Source organism: Vanellus vanellus (genome assembly GCF_965231255.1).
Source record: "Vanellus vanellus genome assembly, chromosome: 16".
Taxonomy (NCBI): domain Eukaryota; kingdom Metazoa; phylum Chordata; class Aves; order Charadriiformes; family Charadriidae; genus Vanellus; species Vanellus vanellus.
This window is the reverse complement of record NC_138921.1, coordinates 1,767,941-1,782,742: the sequence shown is the minus strand read 5'-3', so window position 1 is coordinate 1,782,742 and position 14,802 is coordinate 1,767,941. Positions and strand designations below refer to the sequence as shown.

The 14,802-nt window shown below is 49.5% G+C and overlaps 1 protein-coding gene across 1 annotated transcript in view; it reads left to right on the top strand.

Annotated features, from left to right (window-relative positions):
* Nucleotides 1–87: 87 nt before the first annotated feature.
* Nucleotides 88–14,802, top strand: part of OSBP2 (oxysterol binding protein 2) — a gene marked incomplete at its 5' end in the record, with an annotated part of 154,134 nt that continues 139,419 nt past the window's right edge. The window contains one exon of the mRNA XM_082491425.1: nt 88–371. Within this exon, the coding sequence (XP_082347551.1) occupies nt 88–371 (284 nt within the window). The remainder of the gene's footprint in view (nt 372–14,802) is intronic.

Here is a 14,802-nt window from a genome sequence, read left to right as displayed (position 1 = left end):
CCCCCCCCCGCGCCGGTGCCCGGCGGAGCGCAGCGGGGCGGCGGGAGCGGAGCCGTCGGGGCCGGGCCGCGCCGCGCCGCGGGGTCTATGGGGAAGGCGGCCGCGCTGTGCGGCGGTGGCGGTGGTGGAGGCAACAGCACCCGCGGGCTGGTCTCTCTCCTCAACGCCGTCCCCTGCTTGGCCTGCCAGGAGCTGCCGGCCATGAGCGCGGAGCCGGGGGGCCGGGGCGGCGGGGGACCGGCGGGGGGGCCGCCCGCCGCCGCCCCGGGTTCCGACACCTATAAGGGCTGGCTCTTCAAGTGGACCAACTACCTGAAGGGTTATCAGCGTCGCTGGTTCGTGCTCAGCAACGGGCTCCTCAGCTACTACAGGTACCGGAGACGGGGGGGGGGGGGCGGGGAGGGGGGGGAACGGGCCGGTACCGGCGGCGGCTCGGCCCGGCCCGGCCCTGGTGCGGAGGGTGCGGGGCGAGGTGTCCTCTGGCTGCCCGGTGCCGGCCGGCACCGCCAGGCCCGGGCAGGTGCCTCCGGTGGCGGGGGGACGAGCTTTTGCAGAACGAAACCCCCTCTTCGGGTTACTGAGTTTAAGGTGATTTTTTTTTTTGTTTGTTTGTTTTGTTTTGTTTTTCCCCCCGTTCTTTTAAGGCAAAATTCGGGTTTTGATCATTCAGTGCGGGGGTGCGGGGACAGCTCCGCCAGCTACAACCGCCCTCACAGCCCAAACCATGACCCTTTGAACAAAACAACCCCAAACCAAACCCTCTCCACCTTCTCACCTAAAATGGATTTGCTGTTGTAATCTGCTTCTGTTGCTTTTCTTTTGTGTTTGTGGTTTTTTTTTTTTTTTTTTTTTTTTCACCCCCCCCAGAGGCTGGAAATCTTTGGGATAGCCATGCGTGGAGGCGGCGGTGGGGGCGCGGATGACCGGGGAGGTCGCGCTGGTGGAAGGAGGAAAGAGGTTACGGCGCTTGGCCGTCGCTCCAAGGTCTCGCCTGCCCTGCTTTGCCCGCTGACGCCGTGGTTTTTAGGCAGACGGGCTGTAGGTTCGGTGAGGAGGGTGTTGGAGACGGGCACGGAGACTGTGAGGTTTGACCCAAAGTGGTGTCGGCTTTGTAGGTTCTCTTGTTTCTCTTCTGTCGGTTGAGCGGTGAAAATATAAACGTATGGGTGTTGTAGGGTTTTGGTGGTTTTATCCTTTAGGAGGGATCTTGTTTATTCTTGTCGCTTGGAAGGGAAGTGCCCCATCACCTTCAGCAGGTATTGGCTGTATTTCAGAACATGGAAGCGATGCCGGTTATTGAAGATGGTTAGGGTTTTATAAAAGAATACATCTTTAAAGTGCCAAACCCTGTGAGTGAGGACTTCTCTGTAAAGGTGATGCAAAAGCTGTTTTACCTCCTGACAAAAAGTTAATCTTCTGGTTTCCTCTGTGCTGCAGCTGATGGCACGTAGCCTGCAGCACACCCCTGAGCTTCAGCTCACTGTCAGGTGTTAATATAAAGAGTGCTCAAACATACAAAGTTATATAGAGAGTTAATATAAACTCTAAAGAGAGACCTGGAACCTGGGTCCTGGTGTCCGACCGCAGCAGGTAACAGGTTAGAAGTTCAATGGTGTGTTTATTTGAAGTTGTTTAACACCCCCCTTCCCCCCCCCCCAAAAAAAAAAAACCTCAAGCCAAACAAAAATGCTCCATAATGAACACCCCCACAAGAATGTAGTTACCTCTCAGTAATTCAGCTAATTTACTTTTAATCCTTTTTGGTATGTTTATGCTCTTTAACTCTAGCCCAGATCTGGGATCAGCAGAGCTTGAAAAGGTTGTTGAAGTTTAAGTCTCCACTTGTAACCATGTCAGAATTTTTTTTTTCTCTGTATTGGTGCCAAGTCTGTCATGAGCAAATGAGTGCTTTTCTTCAGCAATTATTTTAGATTGGAACAACTGGGTTTATTTTAAGACAATTTGATCTGTTTTAGGCTGAAACAACAAACAAATACACCCAAGGAAATTATTCTGAGCAGCATGTGAAGGAGTTGGATCTGCATTACTTTGTGGAGCTTTCAGCCAGTGCAGACATGCAGAAGCTGCTTGGGAAAAGCCATGCTGAAGGTTTTGCGCCTTCTTTTCAGCGTTGGGCTTGATGAAGACCGAGTTAATTTGGTTGTGAGTCAGGAGTACAAAAATATAGTACAGAACCACGTGGTAAAGTTTTTCTTAAATGGAAAAACGCCTCCATGATGCTCTTCAAAACCGACGCTCTTAAATAGCGGTTGGCATGACCTGTCGAGTGTCAGCTCACGTTGCCCATCGCAGGGCGCTCTGGTGAGACAATCTGGGGTAAACTGACGTTTTGATTTTAGTACGACTTCTGGCGAACTGATGGGAACAAGGAAGCTCCAGGTGTCAGGCGGTGCATTTTCATCGACCTCTTCTACATGAGCAGGCTGCTGGGCAGCACGAGGACTGCTGCTTGTTTGACTGATGCAGAGAATTTCAGAAATAACTTCTATAAAGGCCTCTTGCTGTTCTGTGAGCCACGTGTCTTACTTTCTGCTGGGTCTTTTTGCTCATCCCAGCTCTGAAGGTGCATGCCAGCTTTTTCTGCCCTTGCTACTAAAGGCTTTGTAGGTTAAATGATGCCCTTGCAGAGGAATTGCTTCATTCTTCTCATCTATGTGGCTTTTGATGTCTTTGTAACTTGAGTTTGGAAGGTGGTTGGCCTGATGGACAACCTGGATGACTTAGCTATTGACTATTCAGGACTGGCTTGATAGGAACTTGATTTTGCTTGTGCGCTAAAAGTCATCTTAGTTGGAAAAACTACACCGTGATGCCCAAGTGGTCTCCTCGTCTGTATTGATTTAGTTCCAGATTGAAGCTGTTCGTTTCATTTGAATTTCCTGCTGCTCGCTGTTTAGCTTACTTTAAAAAAAAAAAAAAAAAAAAAGCCTGTCACGTTTCTGGGTGGTGATTCCTGGTAGGTTTTTTGTTTGTGGAGTAGAGCTTTCAAAATCTTGGCGGTGCCCTGGGAGCTCCGTTGTGCTGGCGTGTGGGTGGGCGCCGTGCCACCCGGCCGGAGCTACTCGGTGGGGTTTTCTCGGGCAGGCAGGTGCAACGCCTGTTTTCTGCCTGGTTGGTTTTTCACAGGGACAGTTTGCTAAATTAAAGCTTCTAATTAGAGTATTCTTTCCAAATGGAGTATTTAAAGCCACCTGTATCTCTGCTAAATCTATGAAGACATCAAGTCTCACTGCCAGCGAAGCTGCCCTGCAGGACCTGTGCTTTTGGTTCATATTCCCTTCTCTGAACCTGTGGAAAATGGTAACAGCTGGGTATGTTGTGATGATTTCATCTGCGGTACCCTCCTCTGGAGTGAGGCGTGTGGATTTAGGAGCTTCCAGGAGTCGCACAGCAAGATAGTTGGACCATTTTAATTGCCCTTGATTATTGTCTCTCTTAGGTTGTTTTTTGACTAAGTTTTTTTGGCTGACTTGGAAATCTGCAGCATGAAGGTGATGCCTGTGTTGGAAGGCAGTTTAAGCATGGCACAACCAGTCTACTTGACTCGCTAATGATCAAAACTCTCTGGCAGCCTGCCACTTATAGATTTATCATTATCTATAATTAGCATGTCTGTACAGGAGAATCTAATCACCTTGAACAGATGAGTGTTTTCAAGGAGATTAGAGAGGATCTTTAGGTGAGTATTAATTCATCAAAGACTGGCGTGGCCTCTCGTGATCGATGCTCCAGATGAGTGTTGTCTTCTCCAAGCAGCTTACTCATATTTCGAAGAGCTTGAGTTTCATGTTGTCTCCTCTGCGGGTTTGCTCCACAGCCCGTTATTTGCGGACTAGGTGTCTGAAGAGCCTTCAGCAGTGCTTTCTGCTGCCCTGGGACTTAATAGTTAAAGCGATGCCAAATGGAGAAGGGAAAAAACACTTCATGCTGTGTGTGATTTGGCCGTTGTTGTGAAGTGAAAGGCTTCTCACCAGAAAGCAGCCTCAGCTCCCCTTGCTGGCTCTCCTCTTACAGGAATGATGGGTGCCTGGGGCAGTTTAGCTGCTTTGTCTTTGTTATCCTGCTAAGGGTTGGTTTCCCAGAGCAGCATTCTTCACTAGCTTTGTTTATCTGGCAGTTAACTCTTGGTTAGCATTGTGAGGTCTTGAGTACGGGGTCTTTTTTCCTTGCTCCTTGTACAGAAACTCCATCTGAAAGCTGAGGCGGTGAGTGCAGGCAGGAGCTTGAAAACCGCTGCTGATGTTAGAGTCGTGGAGGAATTGAGGGCTTCCAGAAGAGACCTCAGGGAGCCTCTGGTCCAACCCCTGCTCAGCTGCCCGGTGAGGTTGCTCAGGGCCTTGAGCTGCTGAGGTTTGAATGTCTCCGAGGTGTGAGATTACACAGCCTTTCTGGGCCCCTCTTCCAGTGTTGGGCCACCCTCGGGGGGGAAAAATGTTTCCTTATATTTAGTTTATACCTGAGGAGAGGGGTATACTCTCCTAGAATGATTTTTCTAACAGCTTGTCCCTCTGCAGGTGTGGAAATAGGTGAAGTCCTTGACATCCATCGAGTGTTGGAGCACGTGGGTTTCAAGGACAGCCCTGTAGCTGCATGGGTGCTTTGAGCTACTTGTTTTTAAACAGCATTCTAATAATCCGTGTTCCCAGTCATCTTGTTTTCACACGATACTCGCTTTATCCATATGGTGCTTTGCCGGTGGATTGTTGTTCATCGTTTGCCCGTTTTTGAGGAAGCTCATCATCTGCGCTTTGTAAGTGGGGACGTGGTGCTTGTGCGGCTCCGTGGGGGCACGGCAGCGCTGGGGCACTGCCATGGTGCCAGATGAACCGTGCCCTTTGCCGGGCTGCTTGCGGCAGGCTTCATTGCTCCTCTCCCAGTTGGGTGCCGCGGTGGGGGAGTTGGGCTCACTTGGCTCCGAACAGCATCTGCCGCTGACGCTGCGGGGGGGCACGAGACACAGAGCTTAGTCCTTATGGGTGCCTTCATCATAGCCTGATTATTAGCGCCGTATCAGGCTTTTTATATCTGTTCCTTCGGCTGTAGCATTCTTCTTGCCGGTTGCAAACTGCCAACAAGAGCTATGAATTATCTTCATCCTTTTACTTCTACCCGTGTAATCTTAAATTGAGCATACTGGCCCAAATGCTCCAGCTGATGAAATTGTAGCAGAGGTAACCCGCTTGTCTTGCGCAGAACTAAATGGTGAGAAGGGCAATGCACTGTGGTTTTGTGCGGTCTGACTGCAGCCAGAATTGCTGTCTCAAGGTCTATGGCATGGTGAGCTTCAGGTCGTGTCACTCACGCTGTGATTTTAGTTCCTGTAATCCTGGAGCGTATTTATGGGCTCAGCTGCTCCTATACTTGGGGAGAGTAAGATGCCTGTCACCCGTTTCTGGTCGCAATTGTTCCAGCTTTGGTTGCTGGAGAACCGTAGGTGTAGTTACGCCTTTGCTGTAGCCTTCCTCCGTTGTCCCCTGTGAGACATGGGAAGGTCACTGCTCCAGCCCGGCGTTTCTCCCACACGTTGCTGGTAGCTGCTGCTCAGCTCTGCCTTTTGCAGCCGAGGGATTGTGTGGGCTGGCTGCTGCTTCGTGACAGCAGTGGCTTTCCTCACCTCTCAGAAATTGCTGTCAGCCTTCAGGTTGCTCTTCCGTCGGGGCGTGCTGCTGGGCACACTGGAGGAGATATCTTGGCTGTCTCTTCTGGTCCAGGCGAGCAGAGGTGACTGGCATCTCCTGCCTTTTGGCTGTAACTCCTATGCCTGTCTTTTTCCATGATAATATGTATTCAGTTCTGACTTCTTTTGCTCCAATTACAGGTTTACGTTTGTGCTTGCATGGTCTGTCATCCTCTGTACCCACAGTGAGTCAGTGGTGAAGGAGCTGATCTTCCTTGTCTGAAGTAATGTGAGAAACCTGCTGTGTTTCCCCTTGCAGCATCCCTTTAACCTGCCTGATCTCCTCCCAAAGAGGAGTTCTCAATCAATGCAACGTGCAGTTGTTCAGAGCTTCTGAACGACTTGGACTTTCATTATCTGTAGGGTGATTTTTTTTTTATGTTGCAGCAAGGCAGACAGTTGAGCTTCTCTTCTCATTTGTTTTGTGCTTATGTATAAATTGCGTTGTAGCCGGGTAACTTACACAGGTAATTGTGGGTAACTTGAGTATGCGGTAACATCAGAGCCCTCACTTCTTGTAGGTCTGTTCACAGCTAGTGCTGATGGCCAACAACTCGGGTCGTCACCCTGAAATGTGAGTTGTCCCAGCCTGTGATCTGGAGGGCAAGGCAGCTCGCTGTGCTCTAACGTCCTGGAGATTTGTCCCCTAAATAGGAGAGCGCTTCCAAACTCGAGCTGGCTGGGGGTGTTCAGTTTCCCTTCAGGTCTTCGTTACGCCGTTCAATTATTTTAACCGTTCCTATGGCACTTGGGAAGGGATCTTTCTACGTTTTATATCAGCCTTTGTTTGGTTTCAATCAAAAAGCTTGTTTAATAATTAATTACTTAATATTTCTCTGTCTGACAACTGCAGGCTGGGCAGCCGGAGCGAAAGCTGGAGGATAACAAAGCTGGGTGCGCTTGTTGCTGTTGGGTCAGTGATTGCTGACTCACGCAGGCGCGTGTGCGCGAGGATGCCAGCACTGAGCCTTCGGGCTATGTACGAGTCAACTTCAGAATTAAAGAGGCAAATTGAAAGCCTGGTCCTAGGGGCCAGTGGTGTGATTCGATTGGCAGTGGCAGCCCTGGGATGAAAGCAGAACCCATCTCCTCCCTGGTCCCGTTCCAGGCACTCGCACGACTGGCGTCACCTGTGCTGGCTTGGAACGTGGCTGGTTGCTCTCGGTCCTCCCGGCCTCCCGCTGTCACCAGGTGATGTTGCTCGTGACTGTACGACGTTGCTGCGCCGCTGGGTTTGTTGCTGCTCGTGGCTTATGCAGTGCAGTTCACAGTGCTTACACGGGCAGCGATGAGATTCTTGCCGTGTCAGCGGTATTGACTGGCTTGCCGCGTGTGTTAGAAACGAGCTGTCGTGCGTCTTCGCCCTGCGTCCAGCAGTCCTTCCTTTCACACTCGTTTGGGCCAAACTGTATTTCTACCAACTTTCCTGTTGTGTGTTGGTTTTTTTTTTTTCTTAACCTTTTACCTAACTCTTCAAGGATATTTCTGCTTTGAAATCATGACCGGATAGATGTATGTCCCTCCAGTGACTCAGGGGGAGGTCCTTCGTTCTCTAAAAATAGTCTGAATTCTCCAAATCTTTCTAAATGGTGAGTGCTGTCTGGGCACACACAGCAGTTTCAAGCGGCTTCTGCAATGCATGGGAAGATAAATACGGTGCGGTGGGAGTCTCTGCCTTTCTCTTTTCCTTCTTTAACACAGAGCAACAATTCTTAATCTTTTATTAATAGCTAGAGCAGGTTTCTGCTCAGCACTTTATAAGGAACAGAGCAGGAAGAGGTTGTCCTTCACACCTACTGCTTGCATATTACTGGTATATGCATAAGACTTTCTTTCTTTAGGTTTGTTGATCAGTATGGGTACCTAAACACTGCAGCTGTGTGGTCTTTTAAAGAGCAGCTTCTTTCCACGGCATAGCTGTTGGGTGTGATAACAGGAGCTGGCAGTAGTAACTCTGGCCCGGCAATGATGTTCCTTTGGGGAAGACACTTGGCCTCCTGCTGCCGGGGCACGCGTGTAGGCAACTTGCTTTGTTTCTTGAGGGATGCTCCCGGTGGCGTTTGACTTATAAGCGCAGCCGCTTTTTCAGAAGGGCCGTGTTGGGCGCTTCCCAGCTGACTTGGTGCTTTGAGCCTGTCGCTCATCCTAACGCAGAATTAGAGTATTTGTCACAGCAGAAAATATCCATGGCAACTAATTCGCCAGTTCTGTGAATCTTCACGATTTTTGAAGTTTCTCTTATTCTGTGAAATGCGCAGGGGTGGTTCCACAAACTTTTTTTTTCAGGTCTTCTGCAACTGTCAGGAGTGATGGCTCTTCTTGGAAACGTGTGAAAAATACACCGGTCGCAGTTCAGAAGATGGGGTGAGTTTGGGTGTGTTTGGCTCTGGAATGGACATGGGTGACTGGCTCGTGCCCGTAGGACAGAGACATGCTCCTTATCTCCAGATGGACTGTGCGTGAGTGGGGATTACCTGATTAAATAAACACCTTTTTGTCTTAAAAATGTGGAGAAGATGTGCAGCAGGTGTGGGTGCCAGCTATGCCTGCAGCTTGTTAAGAGTTAATGAAGTTAAGTTTCAGCCTTTAGTTTGAAGTCCTTTTCGGAGCATCTGGACGTGGGTGCTGGGGTGGTGGTGCATGGCTAGGTGTCAGGGCTGCGTACCTCAGAAGCCCTATCCTTTATTTTTAAAAGACCTAAGACCTTCAAGCTTTGCTGTTCCCAAGCGTGTGCGTTACTGGGACTGATGCTGGATGCCTTTTATCTGCTGTTTATTATCCCAGAGTCACCACTGGGGTGTTCCCCAGCAGAGCTTGTGGAGCAAAACCTACTGCAGGTTTATAGTGTGTGGTCAGGTGAAACTAATACATGGCTTTATTTTATCCAAGCAGTTTTTCCTTTCCTTGCCAGTTGTGTCTTTCCACGGTCTGCGTTGGTGAGAGACTGCTGCAGGCTCCCCATCTTTGAATCTCTCCTGGGATGTTGTTTTTGTAAGCAGAAGGGAAGAGAATACTCAAACCAAAAGTCATTTTGCAATGGTATAAAGGGTGACAATCATCTTAATCCTGTGTGATTTGTATTGCGCACGCACGGTATGCTGTCAGCGCGCACTGCTGGATTGTATGGTACTTTTGTTGCCTTGTGACGATGTGTAGGACCCTCTTTTGCAGCTGGTGTAGTGTTGTAGCCATATATCCCATCAAGGGTCACTTAAGAGTACTGTGCGGCTTGATGTTTGTTAGTGTGTCATGTCTGAACATATAATTTGTGGGTTTTTATTTTTTTTTTGTAGACGTGATAGGATTACACCGCATTAGTCCCAGTATTTGCTCTATAATGTCGTTATTAATGGGTGAGTGCACTCGCAGCCGGTCTGTGGCTGATACCAAATGGAGCAGAGAGGTTGCTCCGTCAGAAGGCAGGTCTGGATTTCAGAGGGACCGTGGGAGGCTGGAGAATCGGGGTGGCGGGAACCTCGTGGTGTTCAGCAGAGGCGAACGCAAACCCTGCCCTGGGGTGGCTGGCTAGAAGGCAGCTTTGCCAAAGAACCCTTGGGAGGTCTGGGTGGACAAGATGATCACCAGGAGCCATCAGAGGTCAGCTGGCTCTTTGGCTGCAGTAGCAGAAGTGCAACCAGCATGTGGCGGGAATGGACTGTCTCCTCTGCTCAGCACTGGGGATGCCTGTCTGGGCTCTGGGTCCAGTTTGGGGCTTCCCAGAAGGAGGCTGGAGTGGTGGAGGGATGTGGGTGTGCTCAGCCGGGAGCGGAGGAGGAGAAGGGGGGACCTTATTGCTGCCCACAGCTACGTGATGGTGGGGAGCAGAGAGGACAGAGCCTGGCTCTGCTTGTGACAGAGTGGCTGGCACCAGAGCAAGGGAAACCCTATGGGGGCACAAGGAGACATGTTTTAATTGGGAGTGGGGGCCAAATACTGGGATAGGGATCTGGAGAGGTGGAAGAAACTCTTGACAATATTCAAGTTGTGGCTGGACAAAGCCCTGAGCTCCCTGATCTGGTTGCTTCTGCTCGGAGCGGGAGATTGGACCTGAGGCCTCCCGAGGTGCCTTCCAGACTCGGCTAATGCACCATTCTGTTGTTATTTGGTTTCTGCTGCTTAAAACTTGATAAGTTTACCTTTGGCTCTCCGGATACTGATGGAGGATGAAGAAAAGCCCCGTCGTGTCTATGGCTTGCCCTAGCAGTGCTGGGGGAGCACCGGCCATTCCTCTCTCTGGACGCTCCAGGCTGTTTCATAGACTCCCTCGCTTCCATGGCACCCCGTGTTGTTCCTGCTACAGGGGGTTCACAGCGTGAGACCCTCATTTGCTCTCTTCCCATCCCCCCGCCCCAATTCATGTTCCAGTAGCAGCTCTGGGGACAGCTGGCCATCACTGGGGATGGCGTTGGGGAGGGCGGGAGAGCTGTGTCGGGGAGGGCTCCAAAAGTGAAGTGAGGAGAGCTGACCGGGGCTTGGAGAGCATTGGGGGCGTATGGATAACGGGTGGTTTACTCCATCCTTCTCTTCCTCGCTTTGTACCTGCTCCATGTGCCCCACGGGCGAGGGTCTCATCACAGCCTGGGGAGGTGAGGAGGGACGGGCCACGGCGTATGTCCCCTGCCATTGGGGGGGCTCTCCTGTGCCTCGCCGTCGGAAATGAGCAGGATCCACTTATAACTCTGAAAAGCTGCTTTGAAGAATGGGGACGCTGGTGCTTCCAGCATGGCTTGAACAATGCAGTCTCCCCGTGCACTCTGTGCCAGTTCCAAAGTTGATTTTTTTTTTTTTTTTTTTTTAATAGCACCGAGAGTTTGGCTTTGAAAAAGCTAGTGTTACTGATCCAGCCCTTCCAGCTCTCAATTCCTGTGCTGCTTGTGGCTGTATTATATTTTTCTAAATAAAAATCAGTACGGTTTTATTCTCTAAAGTTATAAGTTGGCCCCTAAATTCAGGGAAGGACTTATGCCTGACACTGGGACAGCCTGAGGATTGGCAAGCCAACACAAGCGCACGTCTGAAATTTATGATGTGATTGAACTGTGCTTTACTGGTATACCATGGTTTTATTAGTTAAAGCTTGTAATAAATAGAGTTTTGCTGGGACGCTTGGGGAGGTACAGAGCTGCTTGGGTTTCTGATCCCTTTAGGAATGGGATTTGCTTAGGAGCTGAAAGACAGATTTTAATATTTTCTTACCTGTTCGCTTTTGCCTGTGCAGTCTCTGGGGTGTCCTGCCTGTGGTGCTGCCCTTGAACTCTTTTCTGAGCAGCCTGTGATTTTATGTAGGTGAACTTCAAGTATGCACTGGGTCAGGCATCTCCATCATCCTCTCCATCCTTTTCTTTGACTCCCCAAGAAAAGCAGTAAAGACTTCTGCTTTCAAGTGGAAAACCTATGTGTGCAAGCTCCTTGGAAGTTCATTTTGAAATATAGAAGTTGACTCGCAGAGGTCTAGCAAGTCCTCCTGCAACGCCCTGTAATAAGCCCATTTTTTCCACCTTCCAGCCTGCAGGCATCAAGCCCTGGATTGTCACTTCTGAGTACCTTTAGACGATGCAGCACTGCGTCTCAGCATAGATAAGGTCCGTAATTACAGGATTGGATTGAGTTCTACTTCATGTCTGCAGCCCTAAGCTGCCTTTACAGTGCCGTAACGAAATGTCTCTGGCTCCCCAAATCTGATATTCTCCATTCTGGGGCCGTTACAAGTTAATATATTACCTGTCATCCCCCGCTTTGGAGACAGCATAAAGCACGTGCCGTGGGAATGAGACTGATTTCATTGGGATTTTAACATCTGATTTCCAAGTGCACAATACCTCTAACGGGCTTAATGCTGGCGAGAGTCAAACTCTGCCGTCAGTGTAGATGGGGCCCTGAGAGCTTTAGGGAAAAATCCCCGTGGATGCTGCCGGGAGGCAGTGACGTGTTTGCAGTGAAGCACTGGGAGTGTGTGGCGTTGGGATGTGACTGCTGTGCTCTGCCCCGGGTCCCACTGGGTGAGGCTGGGTGGTTGTAGCGGGAGTAGGAGCCACATAATATTTAACGTAGTGTGGTTTTAATGGCGTTGTGAACTGGGTCCGAGGGGTTTCCATGATGAATTACAATTTCTATAGTTTTAGGAAGGAAGAAGTTGTAAAGTAACTAGCCGAAGTGGCAATGGTAAGCTGGCTTCTCGTCATAGCAGGCGTTACCCTGGAGCAGGGCATTGTCACAGCTACGGAGGGAATCAGATCTGTCTCGCATTCAACACATAATAATATATAATAAATATTTCTGCTGCTTTTAGTTTGCCTTTTAAAGGAAATAAGTTAAATCTAGCAAGCCCCTTGTCCCATGTGTCAAGCAAGTATACTCTGCTGTTACCATTAGGTGTATTTTTAATTTACAAATTGTGGTTTATTTATGGAACAGCTGTTGATTTTATATACAACTAACCAAGTGTTAGTAACCCACGGGGTGTGTGTGTTAGAGCAAGCCCACGTATTGCCAGCAGGAATGCCTTGAAACGTATTCCTCACCCAGATACCACGATGGGATGAGGTTTTGTTGATCGGACTTTTGTGCTGCCCAAACCTGGGATCGGTACCTTGCGGTGTGGCTGACAGCAGGGTCTACGTGGCTTCGGATCCTACGTCGTCTTGCCTGGGGTTGGAGCCCAAAATGTGCAGAAGGACTTGATGGAGAAAGTGGTGTTTGGTGAGCTTGTGCCTCCTTCCTGCTCCTCCATCAGTAGAGGTTCCCGGGTAGAAAATAAGAAAAAATTAATAAGAAAAAGTAAGAAATTTAAGAAAATAAGCCACAGCACATCAAGTCTTGCGTCAGAAAACCCTCTTGGCTTTCCAAGGTGAAATTTGAGGAGTCTTTAAAGGATGTGCAAGAGTTGCACATGAATTATTGATATTTAGCTTGCAGTGTGTGTCTGGGCCCGCTGCCTTTTTCCCCTTGCCACTGAGTGTATCGTCGTCAGAGGGAAAGAGAACAGCACAGAATGCAAGACCTAAGCCTGTTGTGGGAACTTGCTGGTTGAAACGTGATGGGCTTTTGGGCCGGTGGTGTTCGCTTGGCGTTGCAAAGCTGTCTTTAGCAGCTACAGCACAAGCATTTAGGGCTAATGGGAGGTTTGTTGGCTTTGTACAGGATGAAAACAGAGACAGCGGCATGGTGAGTTTATAGCCTAGGGATGTAAACCCAGCAGAAATGCCCAAAATCACTGTCCAGTTTCAGTGCGGTGCTGTTTTTGAAATTAGTGGAGGCACATGATAGTACTTGGTGCAAAGCGTACCTTTTACCTCGTTAATGAAACCTCCAGGGTGGCGTTGCTGCGGCGGCAGATCTCTATAAAAAGAATCTGCTCCCGTGTGCAGGTGTTGTAGTCTGAACAGCTTAGTTTAGTATTGTAATGAATATGATGTGCTCTGGCTCGCTTACTTGGGAAAAGAGCGTTTTCCTGTTTTTTCACTGGTGTGTACTTATTAATATGTTGATGTGGGACCATGGGAAGATTTCCTACAGTGGTCTGCCTTCTGTTCCCTGTTACAGCATTTTGTTTTACTGCTGGTAAAACAGTAAAAGAAAAAAAAAATGTATCTTGAAGGTTTAAACCTGCTTTTCTTCCTGCACCTCCTCACAAGAATAAAAAAATAAAAATGGGCAGAGAAGGGAAGAAAAACTATTTTTCACACGTAAAAGCACTTTGGTGTATCCTGGGAAGAAAGGAAGAATTCATCTCTCCTGTTGACTGGAGAAAAGCTTCAGAGAACTTGTTTCCTTCTGGTGCTGAGCTGTACTTGTCCGTATTTGTTTTCAAAGGTGGAAGGATCCATACTGTGCCGTACCGGGGTGGTGTGTATTGGTACGCTCATGGCTGTTAGGGCACACGGCAAATATCTTTCTGCTTTTCCTGTTTTTGCTTTTGTTTTTTCTGCACCGGCTAACCGTGTGTGTTAGCTCTTCGCTTGCTTCCTCCAGTTTAAATTGTCCTGATTAACAAATAGGAATCTCTCTATTCTGTGTCACGCAGTCGAATTTTGTGAGAGAGGCAGAGGAGGCAGGCGTTCACCGAAGGTAAGCGCTTGATGCCTCTCCTACGGAAATGAACATTGCTGAAGTCTAAAAATAAACTGTTCCCAGCCCTCTCCCTTTGACGGGAGCTGCCAGACCTGAGCTCTCGGGGACGGAGGGTTTTCAATGCCCTTTGCGAAGCACCAGGGCTGGACCTGCAGCGGGGCTTTGGGAACTGATGGCAAAGCCCTTCTGCTTCCCCGGCGCCGGAGCTGGGCGGGTGCCTGGCCGAGCAAAGCGCCTGCTTGTGCGAAATGAGGTTTGGCTCATTAATTGCTCGTTTGCCTTCATGGTACGCGTACAGCAGGCTGCTTCGGAAGTCCTTTGGCTTCCCAAAGGGGCTGCTGAAATGAAAGGTAGTGACTGAATAAAGTGCTGAAGCTGCTTTTGTGGAGGTGAACCTTTGCTGGGTGGAGGAGAGGGATGGGGTGACAGCCGATTCTCCCCGAGAAGGTCCCTGTGAAGTGCTCTCTGGGAGATGAGTATCCAGGCTTGACCATAAGCGGAGGAGCACGAAGCTGGTGAGAGCGGAGGACGGGTCTCGGACTGTGCTGAAACAGCTCCAGTGTTTCTGCATTAAAAAAACCTCCAAGCATCTTATTGCGCCACGGGAATTTTCTTGCAACACAGTACACTAAAATATCACTGAAAGTCTGGTTGGAGCAGTTGGGAAATTCACTTAAAGCTGTAACTCATCCTTGTCTATGCGCGAGAGCAGTCCCTTGGTGAAGGTCACTGACTTTGCCTTCCCTCTTGGGCATGCGTTTAACTCTTCCGTTCCTGGCAACCCACAGCCGATATCCATAGGATATTTTGCAGAAGACATATAGCCCTGGAGACTGATCCCGATGCAGAGTGTTGGCACGGCTCGGATCCCTGGGAGAGATTTCTGAAAGCACCTCTAGGTTCTTTGTACGGCTGCGTGTTCCTGCATGCAGGCTGGAGGGAGAGGGGCATCCCCGGCGGCGGGAGCAGTCCCACTGTCTGTCTGGCAGTTAGTTTGTGGAGGTGAATGCAGTAACACAGTCTCAGCCGGTACT